The sequence below is a fragment of the Octodon degus genome, unplaced genomic scaffold, assembly GCF_000260255.1.
Source record: "Octodon degus isolate 3935 unplaced genomic scaffold, OctDeg1.0 scaffold00008, whole genome shotgun sequence".
In the NCBI taxonomy this organism is placed as follows: domain Eukaryota; kingdom Metazoa; phylum Chordata; class Mammalia; order Rodentia; family Octodontidae; genus Octodon; species Octodon degus.
In genome coordinates, this window is record NW_004524584.1 from 10671696 (window position 1) to 10686313 (window position 14618).

General features: G+C 42.7%; 1 protein-coding gene across 1 annotated transcript in view; it reads right to left on the minus strand.

The window, feature by feature from the left end:
* The window catches only part of Nek11 (NIMA related kinase 11), a 389368-nt gene that overhangs the window by 101313 nt on the left and 273437 nt on the right, over window positions 1-14618 (minus strand). The window contains exon 15 of the mRNA XM_023706560.1: window positions 10971-11067. Within this exon, the coding sequence (XP_023562328.1) occupies window positions 11053-11067 (15 nt within the window). The 3' untranslated portion in view covers window positions 10971-11052. The remainder of the gene's footprint in view (window positions 1-10970; window positions 11068-14618) is intronic.

Consider the following 14618-nt stretch of genomic DNA (forward strand, 5'->3'; position numbering starts at 1 on the left):
CCTATTTGTTCCTATTTTATGACCCTGGTTTTCTCTAAGTGGGTTTATGGTTAACTACATGGGAGGGAGGAAGTTTACTGATAGTTGAAGTGAACTTAAGTGAATCCTCCTTTAAAATTTGCCCCATCATTCCCCCCTAAGGTCACAGTTTCCTTTCTTAGGATGCATATAGACCTTTATCCTATTTGCCATCTCATACTTGATAGGTTCCTTCATGACCATCATCTATCTGTACTGTGGTCTGCAACCCATTCTTTTTTATTCGCTGAATGAGGCAGGGCCCCCAAGTTAAGAATACAATTGCTATCAGAATGAGATCAGTCAGGCTAGTAACCAAGGAGGTTATCCAGGAGTTCCAACTGAACAACTGTTTCTATCAGGCTTGTCTTGCTCTCTAAGGTGCCATGGCTTTATCCGCCATTACAGGCCATCCATCTCCAGATGAGGGGACCAAGCCTTGGGCAGAAGAGAAAAGAAAGCAGGTATGGCATAATCAGTGTATAGTACATATCAGCTCACTGTAGACCCAACATGGGTCTGGTGACAGTAGACGTCACAGCTCTGAAGATGTCTCTATAGCCACCTATTTCAGGAGGTATCCACTGTATATTAACAGTTCATAAAAACATCATTTAGACATATGCCTTTCTCTTGTGCTCCAGATATTTGTAATAAGAGGTTCATGTCAAGCCAACATGAGACCATCAGTCAAGTGATGACTTTTTAACCAAAACTTATGCGGTATGTGTGCTGTGTGTGCCATTACATTTAGAGATGCTTAACCAACATAGAGATTTACATGTGCTACAAAAATGCCATCATGACTGTTACATTACACCACCATGCATGGCTATTGATGTCAAAATTTCTCTGTAAAACGATGTAACTGTTGTCTGTTAACATTTTATAGGGACTCGACTATTAGAATGTCCTTGGTTGGTAAGAAATAACACTATGTCTAAATCTGGAAGAAACAGTCTCAGTTTTACAGTTTTAGAAAAGTATACATTTGGAAGGCATGAATACATTTAATGCACCATATTAGCAATAATAAATTGTCATGATTATGTCCCTTAAGTTACTTTTGTGCCAAGAACATCTTTTAATCACAAACCTAATTATTTTCTTTAAAAGCTTAACCTTTTGACAATAACCTGTGTAAACATATCACAATAATATATTTTGAACAATATTTATTGAAGTGTCTCCTATAAGGCTATAGAGACTGCTGGGGCTCATTATTAATAAATAAAATTGTTAATGTTATTCCAGGCAACTGCTTTTTATTCATTAGTTGGAGTCCTGTCCAATAGTCTTTCTCAACCCTAACGATCTTTGTTTAGTAATCTTGTAGCCCAGAAAAATACAACCTCAATATTTAACACATTGAGTATAAACAAGTGACAGACTTGTTAATGCATAAACAACAATATGCATTACATTTATCAGCCAATTTCAACATTATTTTGGTTAGCTGGCAACCATGGTGAAAACGTATCGTTAATTTAGATGACATTTATCTATACATCAAATTCAATTACATCCAAATGCTTTAAAGGTTCAAAAATACAGAAAGAAAAATGCACTGAGCTCAAACAAAAATAGCTGTTTACAGATTAGACAGAGAAACAAACAAGCAGAAATACAGACAAGACAATTAGCTTATAAAATCAGAGTGCACCCAAATATATTTTGACCAAATTAAGTTATGGTAGTCTTTTAAGTTTATAATTATAAAAATAATAGTCAAAACTTTTGGTAGGTCAATTAGCAGAAAATAAAATGCTTCTCATCTATAGTTAATATATTTTCAGTATTCTATTTTGTACTAGCAACTTTTGTGGAGGGAGCTCGTCCAAGGTAGTCGGCATTTCCTTTCCCCATCTGGATCCTCCCATTCAAAAGCAAACAAGTCTTCAGGTCCAATATTAAGTGAACTGAGCAGAGTATGAGGATTAGGCACAGTGGGGTGGAGGATGACAACCATAGACTTGCCAGCTTACAAATCCTATATCAGACAATGTTTATTTGTCCTGGGCTTCTGGACTGGCAGGAAGAGCATATTCCAGGGGGACTGACATTCTTTCAATGCACCTGCCTCAAGTAGGCTTTGAATGTGGGGCTTAATCCCTTTTCTAGCATCCATGGTCACTGGGTATTGTCTCAAACAACCCGGCTTTGCATGTCCCACCAACTCCACTATTCCTGGGGGCACATATACTGTCAGACCTGGGAAACTGTCTTCTGCCCAAACCTTTGAAAACACTGAGTACTCGTCAGTTTGCAAGTGGGGCCACCAGCTGGGTAACTATTGACAAATCTGCATTGGCATCTATCAAAAGCCTAACAGGCTTTCCCCCTACATTGACAGTTAACATGGTTTCCCTGAGGCTGACAGGCAGAGACCCATGACTTTATCAATTTGAAACTTCCTCTGATTTCATCACAAACAGTTCCTTCTTTCCCCTCTCTATCAGCTTTGGACATTTTGGCTTGAAATTTCCCTTCTTCTTCTTCTTTATTTATTTATTTACTTTTACATTTTAAAACTTTATTTATTTATTTATTTATTTATTTATTTGGTACAGGATCTCACTACACAGCATGGACTTGTAGTGATCCTCCTGTCTCAGCCTCCCGCAGCTCCCCACCTCGGGATTACAGATATGTACCACCATACTCAGTTTCAGTGGGCGGCATGGCGCACCTAAGGTTCTGGGGCCAGCACAACATGCAGTAACAGGGATCAAACCCCGGTCCTTGTGCTTGCCAGGCAAGTGCTTAGACCCCCAAGCTATCTCCCTAGCCCCCAAATTTCCCTTCTTCCAATAGGCACACTGATCTGGATCTAAGGTAGCATGAGGACATCCTCCCTGTTTGTCCTTCTCTCACCTTTCCCCGGATCCCAATGAGGCCTCTTTCCTATAAGCTGCCAGTATCACAAATTCAACCCTGCAACCCCTTCTAACTTCTGAAGCTTGCAGCAGAAATCTGTGGCCAACTGAGCAGCATAAGCCATATTGTCGTAGGCAGCTGAGTTAAGTAGAAATATTACAGGCTGTCATACTGGACTAGGCCCTCAAAGGAGCCAATATGGAAGAGGAGATACCTTAAAACTGTGGGACAGGCAGACACTCCCTCTGTGGGCCAGGCCTCAAGACAAAAGATGGAACAAATGTACCCACATACTTCCCCCCAAGGATAAACATCTGGGATTGATATTCTAAATAGGTATCAATCACCTTGAAAAAGCCAGAAAGAGTCACTAACCCAGCTCCCTACAAGAAAAGACCCTGCTCTATATTCATGCATGCTTGTCATGGGATTTGCTTCCTCATTTGATCCTGATTTATCAATTTTGCCTGAGCAATTGTGCCTGTAAACTTATTGATTGATCATAGTTTTGTCCCACCTCATGCCCACCCAGCGAGTTCCTGTGTTTCCCACTTTGGACCTGCCTTACTTTGTGGTTTTACTGTATAAAAATCACTAGAAAAGACAAGTTCTTTGGCAAACCAATCAGATCCCCTTCTGTCCCTCTCTCAAACAAAAGCTTTCTTTTCCCCAATAAATATATTCTGTTCCTAAAGTTCATTCTTCGGTCTTTAGAGAACATGAACTCATCTCAGGTATCTTTCAGGTTGGCAGTTTGCAGAGGGAGGTCACCTGCAGAGGTGGGGCTGTTGCGGGGAGCAGCAGGCTTGTCAGGAAGAGCAGTATAGGGCTCCAGAGGTGCAGGAAGGCCAGAGACAAGATCATCCTCCTTAGCAACTGAGGGCAAAACAGGTGGTTTACTAAAACTCGGTCTGAAAATGCACAACCACACTTCCCAAGCCACAGGAGCACTGTCCACACTGTACATAGACAGGAATCTATATAAGGGAACTGATCCAAATGCCCTAGTTTCCCAGTAAAAATCTCCTACACCCTGCTGGCTAAGTGTTCCCTGTGATGGCCGGCCTACCTAAAAGAAGGCCACTGTAGTTCGCAAAGAGTACGAGGCTTCCCCCTTAAATTTATCAAAGTTCTGAATGAATTATGCATTTGAGCACAGGTCAGGTTGCTGTCAGCTGTGCCCATTGCAGGTAGCTAGCACGTTCATCCTTTCAATGTACAACACAAACAAGAAACGAAAGCTAATAAAGTTTGAAACAACAGTGGTGACCTGCAGCAGCTGAGCCAGGTCTGGATCCCTCTGAGCTTCTCTGTAGGTGACACAGAGGGGTAGGAAAGACAGGAACAGAACTGCCAGTAACCCACCCATCAAGATAACAAATTCAGGCATAATCTGAAGACGTTGTCACATTTGGGGAAACCAGACAAACAAGCCAATCCAGGGAACTATGAACTATCTCCAGCCATCAGTTTTGAATACTTTTAGCTCCAGGACCAACCAAAACAAACTGAGGGATAAACTCTGACCAAAGTCAAAGACAAAACTCTAACCAAATTCTCAGCTACACTGAGATCAAATCTCTGCCAAGTCTGGGAGCCTGGGCCCATCAAATTGTCAACCTGCAGGAAGAACAAATTTCCAACTGAACCAAAAGCAGATAAAAAATCCAATTTTAAATCTTACCTAGGTCAGAGAGCAGAGCTTCATTGTCCTGCCTTACTGGGACGTGTGGCACATCACTACCTCACAGTCACTCACAGGTGGCCTATCCCAGGCCACCAGCTGGGGTGCCCTGCCACCAAGGCTTGCTCAGAGGCATGGGGCCTCATATGAGGGCCTCCCTCAGGGGGGCTAATCCCGGAAGGAAGGGGTCCTCTGTGTGGAGCAGCAGAGGACAGCGAGTGAAGGTAGACAGAAGAGACTCAGTGCAAGGAGCAGGGAAGCTCTTACTGCATGCTCGCGACTGATGGGCACCCTGATTTTGGGCCAGGACTCCCAGAGTGTCGATGCCCCCCTGAACTTTGCCTTCAGGTTATAGACTTTTCGGGTTTCCATAGTAACCACGTTACCTCATTTTGGACTTTTACAAAAATGTCTACATTTCCCCAACAATGTTCACCATCTGCCTGCCATGGAGCAGTGTGGTGTAATGTTTGTCGTATTCACCAAGTTGTCCTAATGGTTTGTTCCTATTTTATGACCCTGATTTTCTCTCAGTGGGTTTATGGTTAGCTACATGGGTGAGGCTGAGGGAGTGAGGCTATCTATAGTTTAAGTGAACCAAAGTGACCCTCCTTTAGAGTGAGGTCTCTTTTGCCCCATCATAACCACTCCTCAAAATGACTATAAAGTGCATGAACGGTAATGTGTACTAATAAAATTAAAAAATTAAAAGAGTGAAATGGTTGAGCCACTTTTCTTCTTTTTAAAGATTATCAACTGGAAGATGATTAAATCCTCCTACATTATCTCCTCCTAGCAAGGAGAAGTGGAAGTAGGTAGAGATGGGAAAGATTACTTTAAACTCCTTCACTTCCAATTTCTGAGAATCACTTGTTGCTATGGTAACTATGCTACTGTATGACCACTCACATTCTGGTACAGGCAGGACTTAAAAACAAAAGGCGTCTTAACATATTATTACAGCTTTAGGTTTACAATACATTTTTAGCATTTTTTTATTTAAAGCAACAGTCTGGATGATTATGTACTGTATTGCAAGGATAATATAAACACAAATCAGTTAAAAAACAATTCTTTCAAAATGCCCCTCACTATTCAATCAGTATCAATATAAACAAACAATTGTCTTAATTGGAGTATTTACTGTTGAAGCTATAAAGTATGTGGTCCACAGGCCTAATTTGGCCCACTATCTTTTTGTGTACATTCTGAAACTAAGAATTTTTACATTCTTAAATGGTTTGAGGTGGGAGGAAGGGGTTGGGGTGTTCCTCAGGGGCAGAGCACTTGCCTGGCATGGATGAGGTCCTATCCTCAGAATGAAAAAAAAAAAAATGGAGGAATTATATATTGGGATGCCTGGATGTTATTTGAAATTCACATTTTACCCTCAAAATAATGCTTTTTTAAAAGCATTACATGTATTTACGTATCACTTTTGGATGTTTTTGTGTTGCAACAGAGCTGAGTAATTATAGCAGAAACTATGGGGCTGCAGCACCTAACATGCTTACTATTTACTCCTTTACATCACAGAGTGTAAAACTTGTGAAGAGACATAGATTGTACAAGAAATGTTAGACTACGCAGCCTAGTATCTCTTCTGTGCCAAGCAATCTGTACCAGCTCTTTTTAATAGAGAGTCAGGCTTTTTACACTGAGCTTTTGCCTGTTATACCCACTGTTGCATTCAAGAAAGTAGCTGTAGTTTGGGGTTTTTGTTTGTTTGCTTGTTTGTTTATTTGTTTGCAGTACCAGGTATTGAACTCAGGACCCTGAGCTTGCCAGGCAAGCGCTTATTCTACTGAGCTATCCCCCCTGCCCTTGTTTCTTTGTTTTGTCTTTTTGAGACAAGGTCTTGATATGCATTTCAGGCTGCTTTGAGCTCATTTTGTAGCCCAAGCTGGTCTCAAATTTGTAATGATCCTCCTGCCTCAGCCTCCTGAATGAGTGCTGGGATTACAGGCATAGGCTACCACACTCAGATATTTTATGGAGAAGAAGTAGTATGAATGTTTATGTCCCCAGAAAATTCATGCTACAATGTAGCCTTCAATGCAGCAGGAAGATAGGAGCTGATTATGCCATGGGGTTCCACCATAACTTGTGGGTGTATTAACTTTTCTAAAGGACAGGAGAGAACTACCGAAATCTCTTTCTCTTCTATCCCTTCTGTCACACAAGGATGCAGCCTTTAACGTTCCATCATGACCCTTCATTGGGCTCCAATTCAGCTAGTGCCTTTGTCTTGGTTACTTTTCTCTCATTGCTGGGACAAAATATCCAACACCTAGAATCAAGGAAGGAAAGGTTTATTTAGCTCACAGTTTGTGGAGATTTCAGTCCCTACTCAGCTGGCTCCAAGGCAGAGTAGCACATGGCAGAGGGCAGCTGTTCATTGTGGCAGAAAACAGCAAAAAGCAAAGGGAGGAACAGCCACTAGCAGGCCTCTCTCCCTCCTTTCATTGGCATGCAGATTATCTGCGCCAGGCCAGGTATAGCGCTCACACCACAATCCCAGCATTGGATCCTGAATTAATCACAAACTCTAGAAGCCATCCTAGTGACTGCATGAAGCTTTGGGGAAACAACTAGACACAAACTACAGCAGCCTTTGATCTTTGACTTCCCAGCATCTATCACTGTTTGAAATACATTTACACTGTTTGAGAATTGCTCAGTCTTATTGTTGCAGGCAGCCGAGATAGATAGAAATATTATAGGCAGTCAGACAGGACCAGGCCCTTGAAGGAGATAACACAGAAGACAAGATGCTTTACAATTATGGGAGGAACTGATGCCCCTGCTGTGAACTGGACCTAAAGACCAAAGATCAAACAAATGTTGGCCTTGCTAAAGATTAGCATCGGATTGATCCTCACCCTGAGAAAGCCAGGAAGAATCCTTATCTGATGGCTACCAGATAAGGTCCTGTTTTATATTCATGCCCTCTTGCTCGTGACTCCCTTCCCCATTTGGTCCCACACTTAATCAATTTTACCTGAGCAGTGGTGCTTGTAATCCCATTGGCTGACCATAGTTTTGTCCCACCCCACATCCACTAAGCGAGTTCCCCCTTTCTCCACCTTAGCTCCGCATGGTTTTACACTATAAAAGTCCCTGGAAGAGACAGCTTCCTGGGGAACAACCCGCTCTGGCCCCCCCTCCTGTCCCTCTCTCGGACAGGAGCTTTCTTTCCCTCAATAAATATATTCTGCTCATAACCTCCATTTGTTCCTAAAATTCATTCTTCGGTTTTAGAGAACACAAACTTATGCAGGTCAGGTTGGGAGATCATTTTTCCCCTGTATCATTGGGATGTTCCTTGTATCATTATTATTCAGAATACTTTGTTATAGCAGCACAGAAGGACTAAGAACTTTGTACCAAGAAGTGAGGTGTTACTGTAGCAGATACCTAGAAACGAGGGTGCAGCTTTGGAACTGAATAGTAGGTAGATGCTAGACTGTAAAACATTATTCCAATAAGGGTTTAAAAGAAATGTGTTATGCCTTGCATTTTTGATGCCCCTGACAAAGCCTCACGTGGTCGTAGGTGGGGCTTTTTCAGAAGTGACTGTCTTTAGAGTGTGACTGATTCATGGTGCAATACTGGGATTATGAGTGTGAGTACTACACCCGCCTTAGGGTGGGTAGCCTGCATACAACATAAAGGACAGAAAGAGGCTCACTGTAGTTACTTGTAGTTGGTTGCTTGACACTTGCTTTTGATGTCTTCTTCCTGCCATGAGCTGTTTATGAACTGCTTCTGCTCTGTGATGCCTGCCTGCCATCCAACCCCCTGCCTGGGAGCCATCTGAGTACACACTGAGACCTCCTCAATCTGTGAGCCAAGTACACTTGCCTTCAAGTGTACTTTGGGTACCAGGTTCTTATTTCAGCAACAAGAAAACCAAGACAAAAAGGAAAGCTATACATTATCTAATTGGCCATTAGCAGAATATTGGTAGAAATGCAGATAGCAAAGACTATCCTCAAGCAGTCTTAAGGGGAAATGAGAAAAGGATTATTTGAAATCTTACCCTTCTTATTTATTGAAGTGGCAAAGAATTTGGATAAATTGCATCCATGCCCCAGTACATTATGGAAGGCAGATCATACTAACAATGAACGAAGATGTTTAGCAGAAGAAATTTCTGGGCTGGCCAAATAGCTCAGTGAACTAAGTGCCTGCTTAGGCAGAGCCCAGTGGCAAAGGTTCGATTCCCAGCTTGCTATGCCAGCCCAGCCCCTGGGGTCCGCTCAGATGGTGATTGAGACTGGGCGTACTGGCGCATGCCTGTAATCCCACCACTTGGGAAGCTGAAAATAGGAGAATCACTACAAGTCTGATCTATATAGTGAGACCCTGTAGACCCTGTACTAAATATATTTTTTTTAAAAATTCTAAGCAGAGTACTAACAGTGCTGCACAGCTTCCTTTCCCTGCCTGTAGTAAAATGTGATGAGAGAAATGAATTAAAGATGGAAATTATAATCAAAAGAGAAGCAGACCTTAAATATTTGGAAAATTCTCAGTCTGACTATGTAAAGAACAAAAATGTGCATGGAGGGTGTGGATCAACAAATGCTGAGTAAGATTTGTACTGTTAAAGGAAGCTAGTGCTATTCATTAAGAGAAAAATGGCTCTGAAGGCACTTTAGAGATCTTTGAGGCTGCTCCTCCAACACCGCCCCACAGCGCCAGAGCCTTGAGCACAGAAAGGTTTCCAGACACGGGCCAGGCACCAGAAGATCTGGGAATTTGCTGCTCAGCGCTGGATCAAATTTCTGCTCCAGGCATTTGGGACAGTACTCCTTGGCCACTCCACTGTGGCTTAAAGACCCAGGTAGAGCTCAGGAAGGCACAAATGGTAAAGCTTGGCGATGTCTGAAGATGCCAGCTGTGCAGGTACAGAGTGCAAGAGGTTGGAGAACACTGGGACCCAGGCAGAGAACTGCCACAGAGGCAGTACTGCCCAGAGATTCCCTCCAAGGCAACGCCTACTGCAACTGTGGGTGTGGGGCCACCCTGAGACCCCGGGGTCTACGGAGCCACCACCAACTCCAGCCCGAGAGAACTACGAGTATGAAACTCCACCATGGGAGAGCTGTGGCCTTATTGCCCCAAGCGAAGCTGTGGGGAGGGGGCTGCCCAGAGCCTTGGGGGCCTGGTTCTCACCCCACCATGCCTAGAGGACAGGACATGTAGCACATGGTAATTCTCCAGTCAAGATTTAGTTTTATTCTCCTTGTTGGTGTTTAAACTAACTTGGGACTAGTTGCCTCCTGTGCTTTCCTACTGCTCCTTTTTGGAATGGGCATATCTGTCTGGTGCCTGTCCCACCACTGTGCTTTGGGAGCAAATGACTTCTTTACTTTCATAGTCACAAGGATGTAGGGGGAGTTTGCCTCAGAGATAAATCACAGCCTTGAGTCTCACCCGTATCTGATATAGATGATATGCAGATGAAATTTTGGAATTTAGATTTTTTACTCAAAAGTCTGAAATGAGTTAGGGGGATAGTGGGATAGAAGGAAGATATGTATTCTGTGTGTGTGAAGGATCTGAATTTGGGGAGTAGGGGTAGAATGTTACGCATGAGTAATCTAGTAATCTAGAAGAATAATCTCGAAGAGTATTTTTCCTCTCTTTTTTGTTTGTGAATCTGTTTCTTGGGAGATGTCTTGCTATGTTGTCCAGGCTGGCCTTGAACTTATTATGTAGCTTAGGATGGCCTCCAACTCATGGTGATCCTCCTGCTTCAGCCTCCCAGGTACTGGGATTACAGGTATGGGCCACCACTCTAGGCCAACTGCAGTGGTTTTAAGAGGTATGGCCTGTAGGTGATTGGGTGGTGTGGGCATCTACTTCATGAATGGGATTCAGGTCCTAGAGAAAGGGGCTTTGTGCTGGAGGCAGCTATTGTATGTCTGTGTTTTCAGCTACTTGGAAGATCAAGACAGGAGGATTGCAAATATAAGGTCATCCTGGGCATCGTAAGGAGACTTTATCTGAAAACATACAAAGAGCTTGAGATATAACCCAGTGTTCCCTAGGTCCAATGCCTAGTACCAGAAAAGAAAAAGGACTTACATCATGTTTAGCCCTTTGACCCACCCTCCTTCTACCATGTGCAGACACAGCAATAAGGTACCACCTAGAAAGCAAAGCCAGTCATCACCACTCTTGGAAACTGCTTTCTTTGTAATTTTGGACTTTCCAGCCAGCAGATCTGTGAGAAATACATTTATGCTTTTTATAAATTACCTGATCTCAGGGTTTATGTTCCAACAACTCAAAGGATTAATAGCATCACACAGTTTGATCACACACTTGGTCAATATATTTTAACACTGGAGCTTGCTAGGGTCAGGGACATACAACTCACTCCTTCATGTGTTTTATCTTGTTCCTGGCCATCATATTGTTGAAAATGGTTGGTCCTGGGGACACATCTGCAGCCACACTGGTCATGGTCCTTGTATCTGAAAATTAATGTATAAGCTTTATTGACTTCAACTGTCCTCAAGGTGATAATCAAGGCAACCAGAAAACAAATGCTAATCCATCTTTTCCGTAGGTGTTGCTACATTAATTTAATTAGTTACATGAATTCTGTCATAACATTGCATATTAAGGAGGTTTATTCCAAATGATTAGATTATTTACACTTCGAATATGAACAAAAATTTCTAGAACCAAGCCTCTCTCAAAAAGGATTGTTTAAATAGAAAATCACTGTTCATGAGATGAGTGTTTAGTACTAGAAAACTCAAGAAAATGACTCTCTAGACAAGGGAATATTCCTGGGGAGTTTTTGCTCACTCTTGAGCAGCTGTAGATGTTTGCTTAAGTTACTGGGGCTTGGTTTTCTTTTTGTCTTAATTTCTTTCTTGACCATTAGCTTTTGGCAATATGAAGCAGGCTGCTGGTTGGGGTCATGTGCACCCTTCAACTCCAGGGGAATGGAGTAGAGGGCCAGAGCTGGGCTCAAGAGGCAGAGTTGCTAATGCAAGCTGAGGTGTTATGGAATCAGTTGAAACAGTGACCATTTTTCTCCTGGAGACTCTTAAGCATGCTGCCAATGAAAGGAAACAGTCCATGAATTGCAACACAGGTCTTCCCACTGAGGAGTGAAGCCTGGATTGTTAGTGGGGGTGAAGGGTCATGCCATCCATAAGGCAGGGCTGGCAATTAGCCCTTGTGCTGCCTGTGCCTCCCCTCCAAGTGTCTCATGCCTTGTCAGTATAAACTCTGTACATATAGTATTCATTTCCAAATCTACCTATGGAGTTTGATGGCAGGGAAGAACCTATGATACAAAGTTCCTCCTTCTCGTTTCAGTGGATGTTGTAGAGCACATGATTGTCTTACAGCAAACAGGGAAATGAGGCCCAGTCTCCAGGTTCAATATCAGGAAAGCTTTTCCTCTCTAATACTTTCCATATACACCCTCCTTTTGCACAACCTCTTTGGGAAGCTCACTTTGAATTTCTTGCTTTTACAGATAGCGCTGAGATAGATGTTACCCTTCTTCATAAATCTGTAAAATTCTCTGGTCTCTCCTCAGGCCACATCCCTAAATCCAAAATCACTGGACCAATACGTATGAAGAACCTGGACTAGGCCACATTGCAATTAATTAAATCAATAACCTATCCTTCCTGGTTACATAGCCAGCTCTGCCTCCGATGTTAAAGGCACTGGTGCCCATCACTGACTGTCTCTTTTTCTCCACTCCTAGAGGTTATCCCTCCACTTCAGAGGATATGATTTGCCTCAGCCTTCACAAAAGCTTCAAGTCTTCTCTGGCCTTCCCACCTGCTCTGACCAGATAGCTACTTTTTCCCAGGAGAGTCTTGGGGTAGGGAGGAATAAGGGTTAGGGGTCCGTTTCATGTTTCCATTTATATAATTAACTTGCCTAAAACATGAAAAGTTACTAAAACAAGAAGCACACCATGTCAAGAAATCCACCTGCAAGCTCAGAAACCAGTTTTATCAAGAACAAAAGTAAGTGTTGCTTTTCCATCTCTTCAAGAGAGAAAGAGCTGGCAGGTCCTAAAGGCTTAGGCAAATAAAGGTCGAAGCAATTTCCAGGAGATCTGCAGGTTATTTTAAGCTTGCCACTGTTCCCATCATAAGGCTCGCGGTATTGCTAAGAAAAATGATAAGCCTGGAGACCAAGGGTAGAGCACAGGGCAAATATAATTTTGAGTCACAGACCAGTGAAGCTTAGTGTTTACAGCAACTCCTTTTTCAGTGTCTCTCACTGTGCAGCTTTTTGTCCCCTCTATGCCACCTGTCATGAACAGAGGTTATTTTGTGTCACAGAGAAGGAAACCACACCTAGTAATTGTGACAAAAACAATTGGGTATAGAATCATAGATGTCATCTAATTGGTCACTGAATCCCATACTGTGTTCTAGACCACGGCTTCTCAAACTTTAATGCAGGAGAGATCAGGCTGGGATATTGTTTGAAGGCGTATCCTGATTTAGAAGATATATACAGGGCTGAGGACCCTGTACTTCTACACCCGCAGGTGATACCTGTGCTACAGTCACCAAGACCACAGATAGGAAGGCTTTCAGGCCTCTACATGATTTGAGGGTCCAGTGCTAACTGACAGTGCAGCATCCTTTGTTCACAAAGTGAAAGAAAGCTGTTTTCTGTCTTCTGAATCTCTCTCTGGACCTAGTACGATGGTTTCCCCCAAGTATATGTTGGGGAGGAGGGTTAGGGGTCCATTTCATGTTCCCATTTATATAATTAACTTGCCTAAAACATGAAAAGTTACTAAAACAAGAAGCACACCATGTCAAGAAATCCACCTGCAAGCTCAGAAACCAGTTTTATCAAGAACAAAAGTAACTATGGGATTCATTGACCAATTAAATGACATCTATGATTCTATATGCAATTGTTTTTAATCATAATTATTAGGTGTGGTTTCCTTCTCTGTGACACAAAATAACCTCTGTTCATGACAGGTGGCATAGAGGGGACAAAAATGAGAAATGAGTAAAGGTACTCACAAGGGCAATGAGGGCATTCACAGGGACCTGGGCATTGTCCTCACCCATACTTAAACATCTTAAACCCCTCTGAAGATGGAGGTGGCAGTGGCCACAGGCCGGGTACATTTTGAAAAAGTGGTGGTGATGAAAAAAATGTCACATGGAACAGTTTAAGTGTCAAGTGTTTCCTCTTCCCTATGTCCACCACTTCTTTCACCAGAACAAAAGGAAATATATTTTTGCAAGAGATAAAACTGCAAGATGATATTAAAACTTGATAGTTCCTACAAACCAACTCTACTCTTCCCACTTGCATCATTCTCCCAGGTTTCAATGTCCTCAAATACTACTTCTGTCCTCTCTAGTCTGCTCCCTGCTCTCTTCCCTTTTCTTGGTCCCATGCTTCAGTGGTTCAAGCACCCCACAGCCCCTGCCTTTCCACCCTATGTTCTGGAATCTTGAAGGCCTGGAAAATGAGCTGTAGCTCAGTACTGTCTTTCTCAAACTTGATTTCCACACAAGCTCATTCTGATTCATCATTAACAACAACAACGACAACCACCATGTCAATAATAATGGCTAATCCAGGCCTTGCGCTTCATCAGGCCCTGTGCTAAGTAAATATCTTGCCTGCATCATTCCATGTAAGGGTCCTGTGAAGCAGGCACATCTTAAATGAGAAAAGTATGTCACTGAGACAGGAACTTGCCCAAAGTCACAGGGCTGATCAGTTGCATACGTGCAACTTGAAATTGGGTTTTGTTTTGTTACACAGTTCTAGATGTTTCCACCTGTTCTACATTTGTCAGCTTAGAGTACTCAGTGGCTGCCCACTCTGTGCTGCCCTCCAAGCTGGGGGCTGAGGGGCCAGTGCCATGGTTTGCTTTCTAAGGCACTTGCCTATCAGTGTCAATCTCTCCCTCCACTCCCTTACATTTTTTAACTAGATGGTAAGCTCTCTGAGTACAGGGGCTATGTCCTATTCAACTTTTAAATATCTCTAAATAAATTTTTAA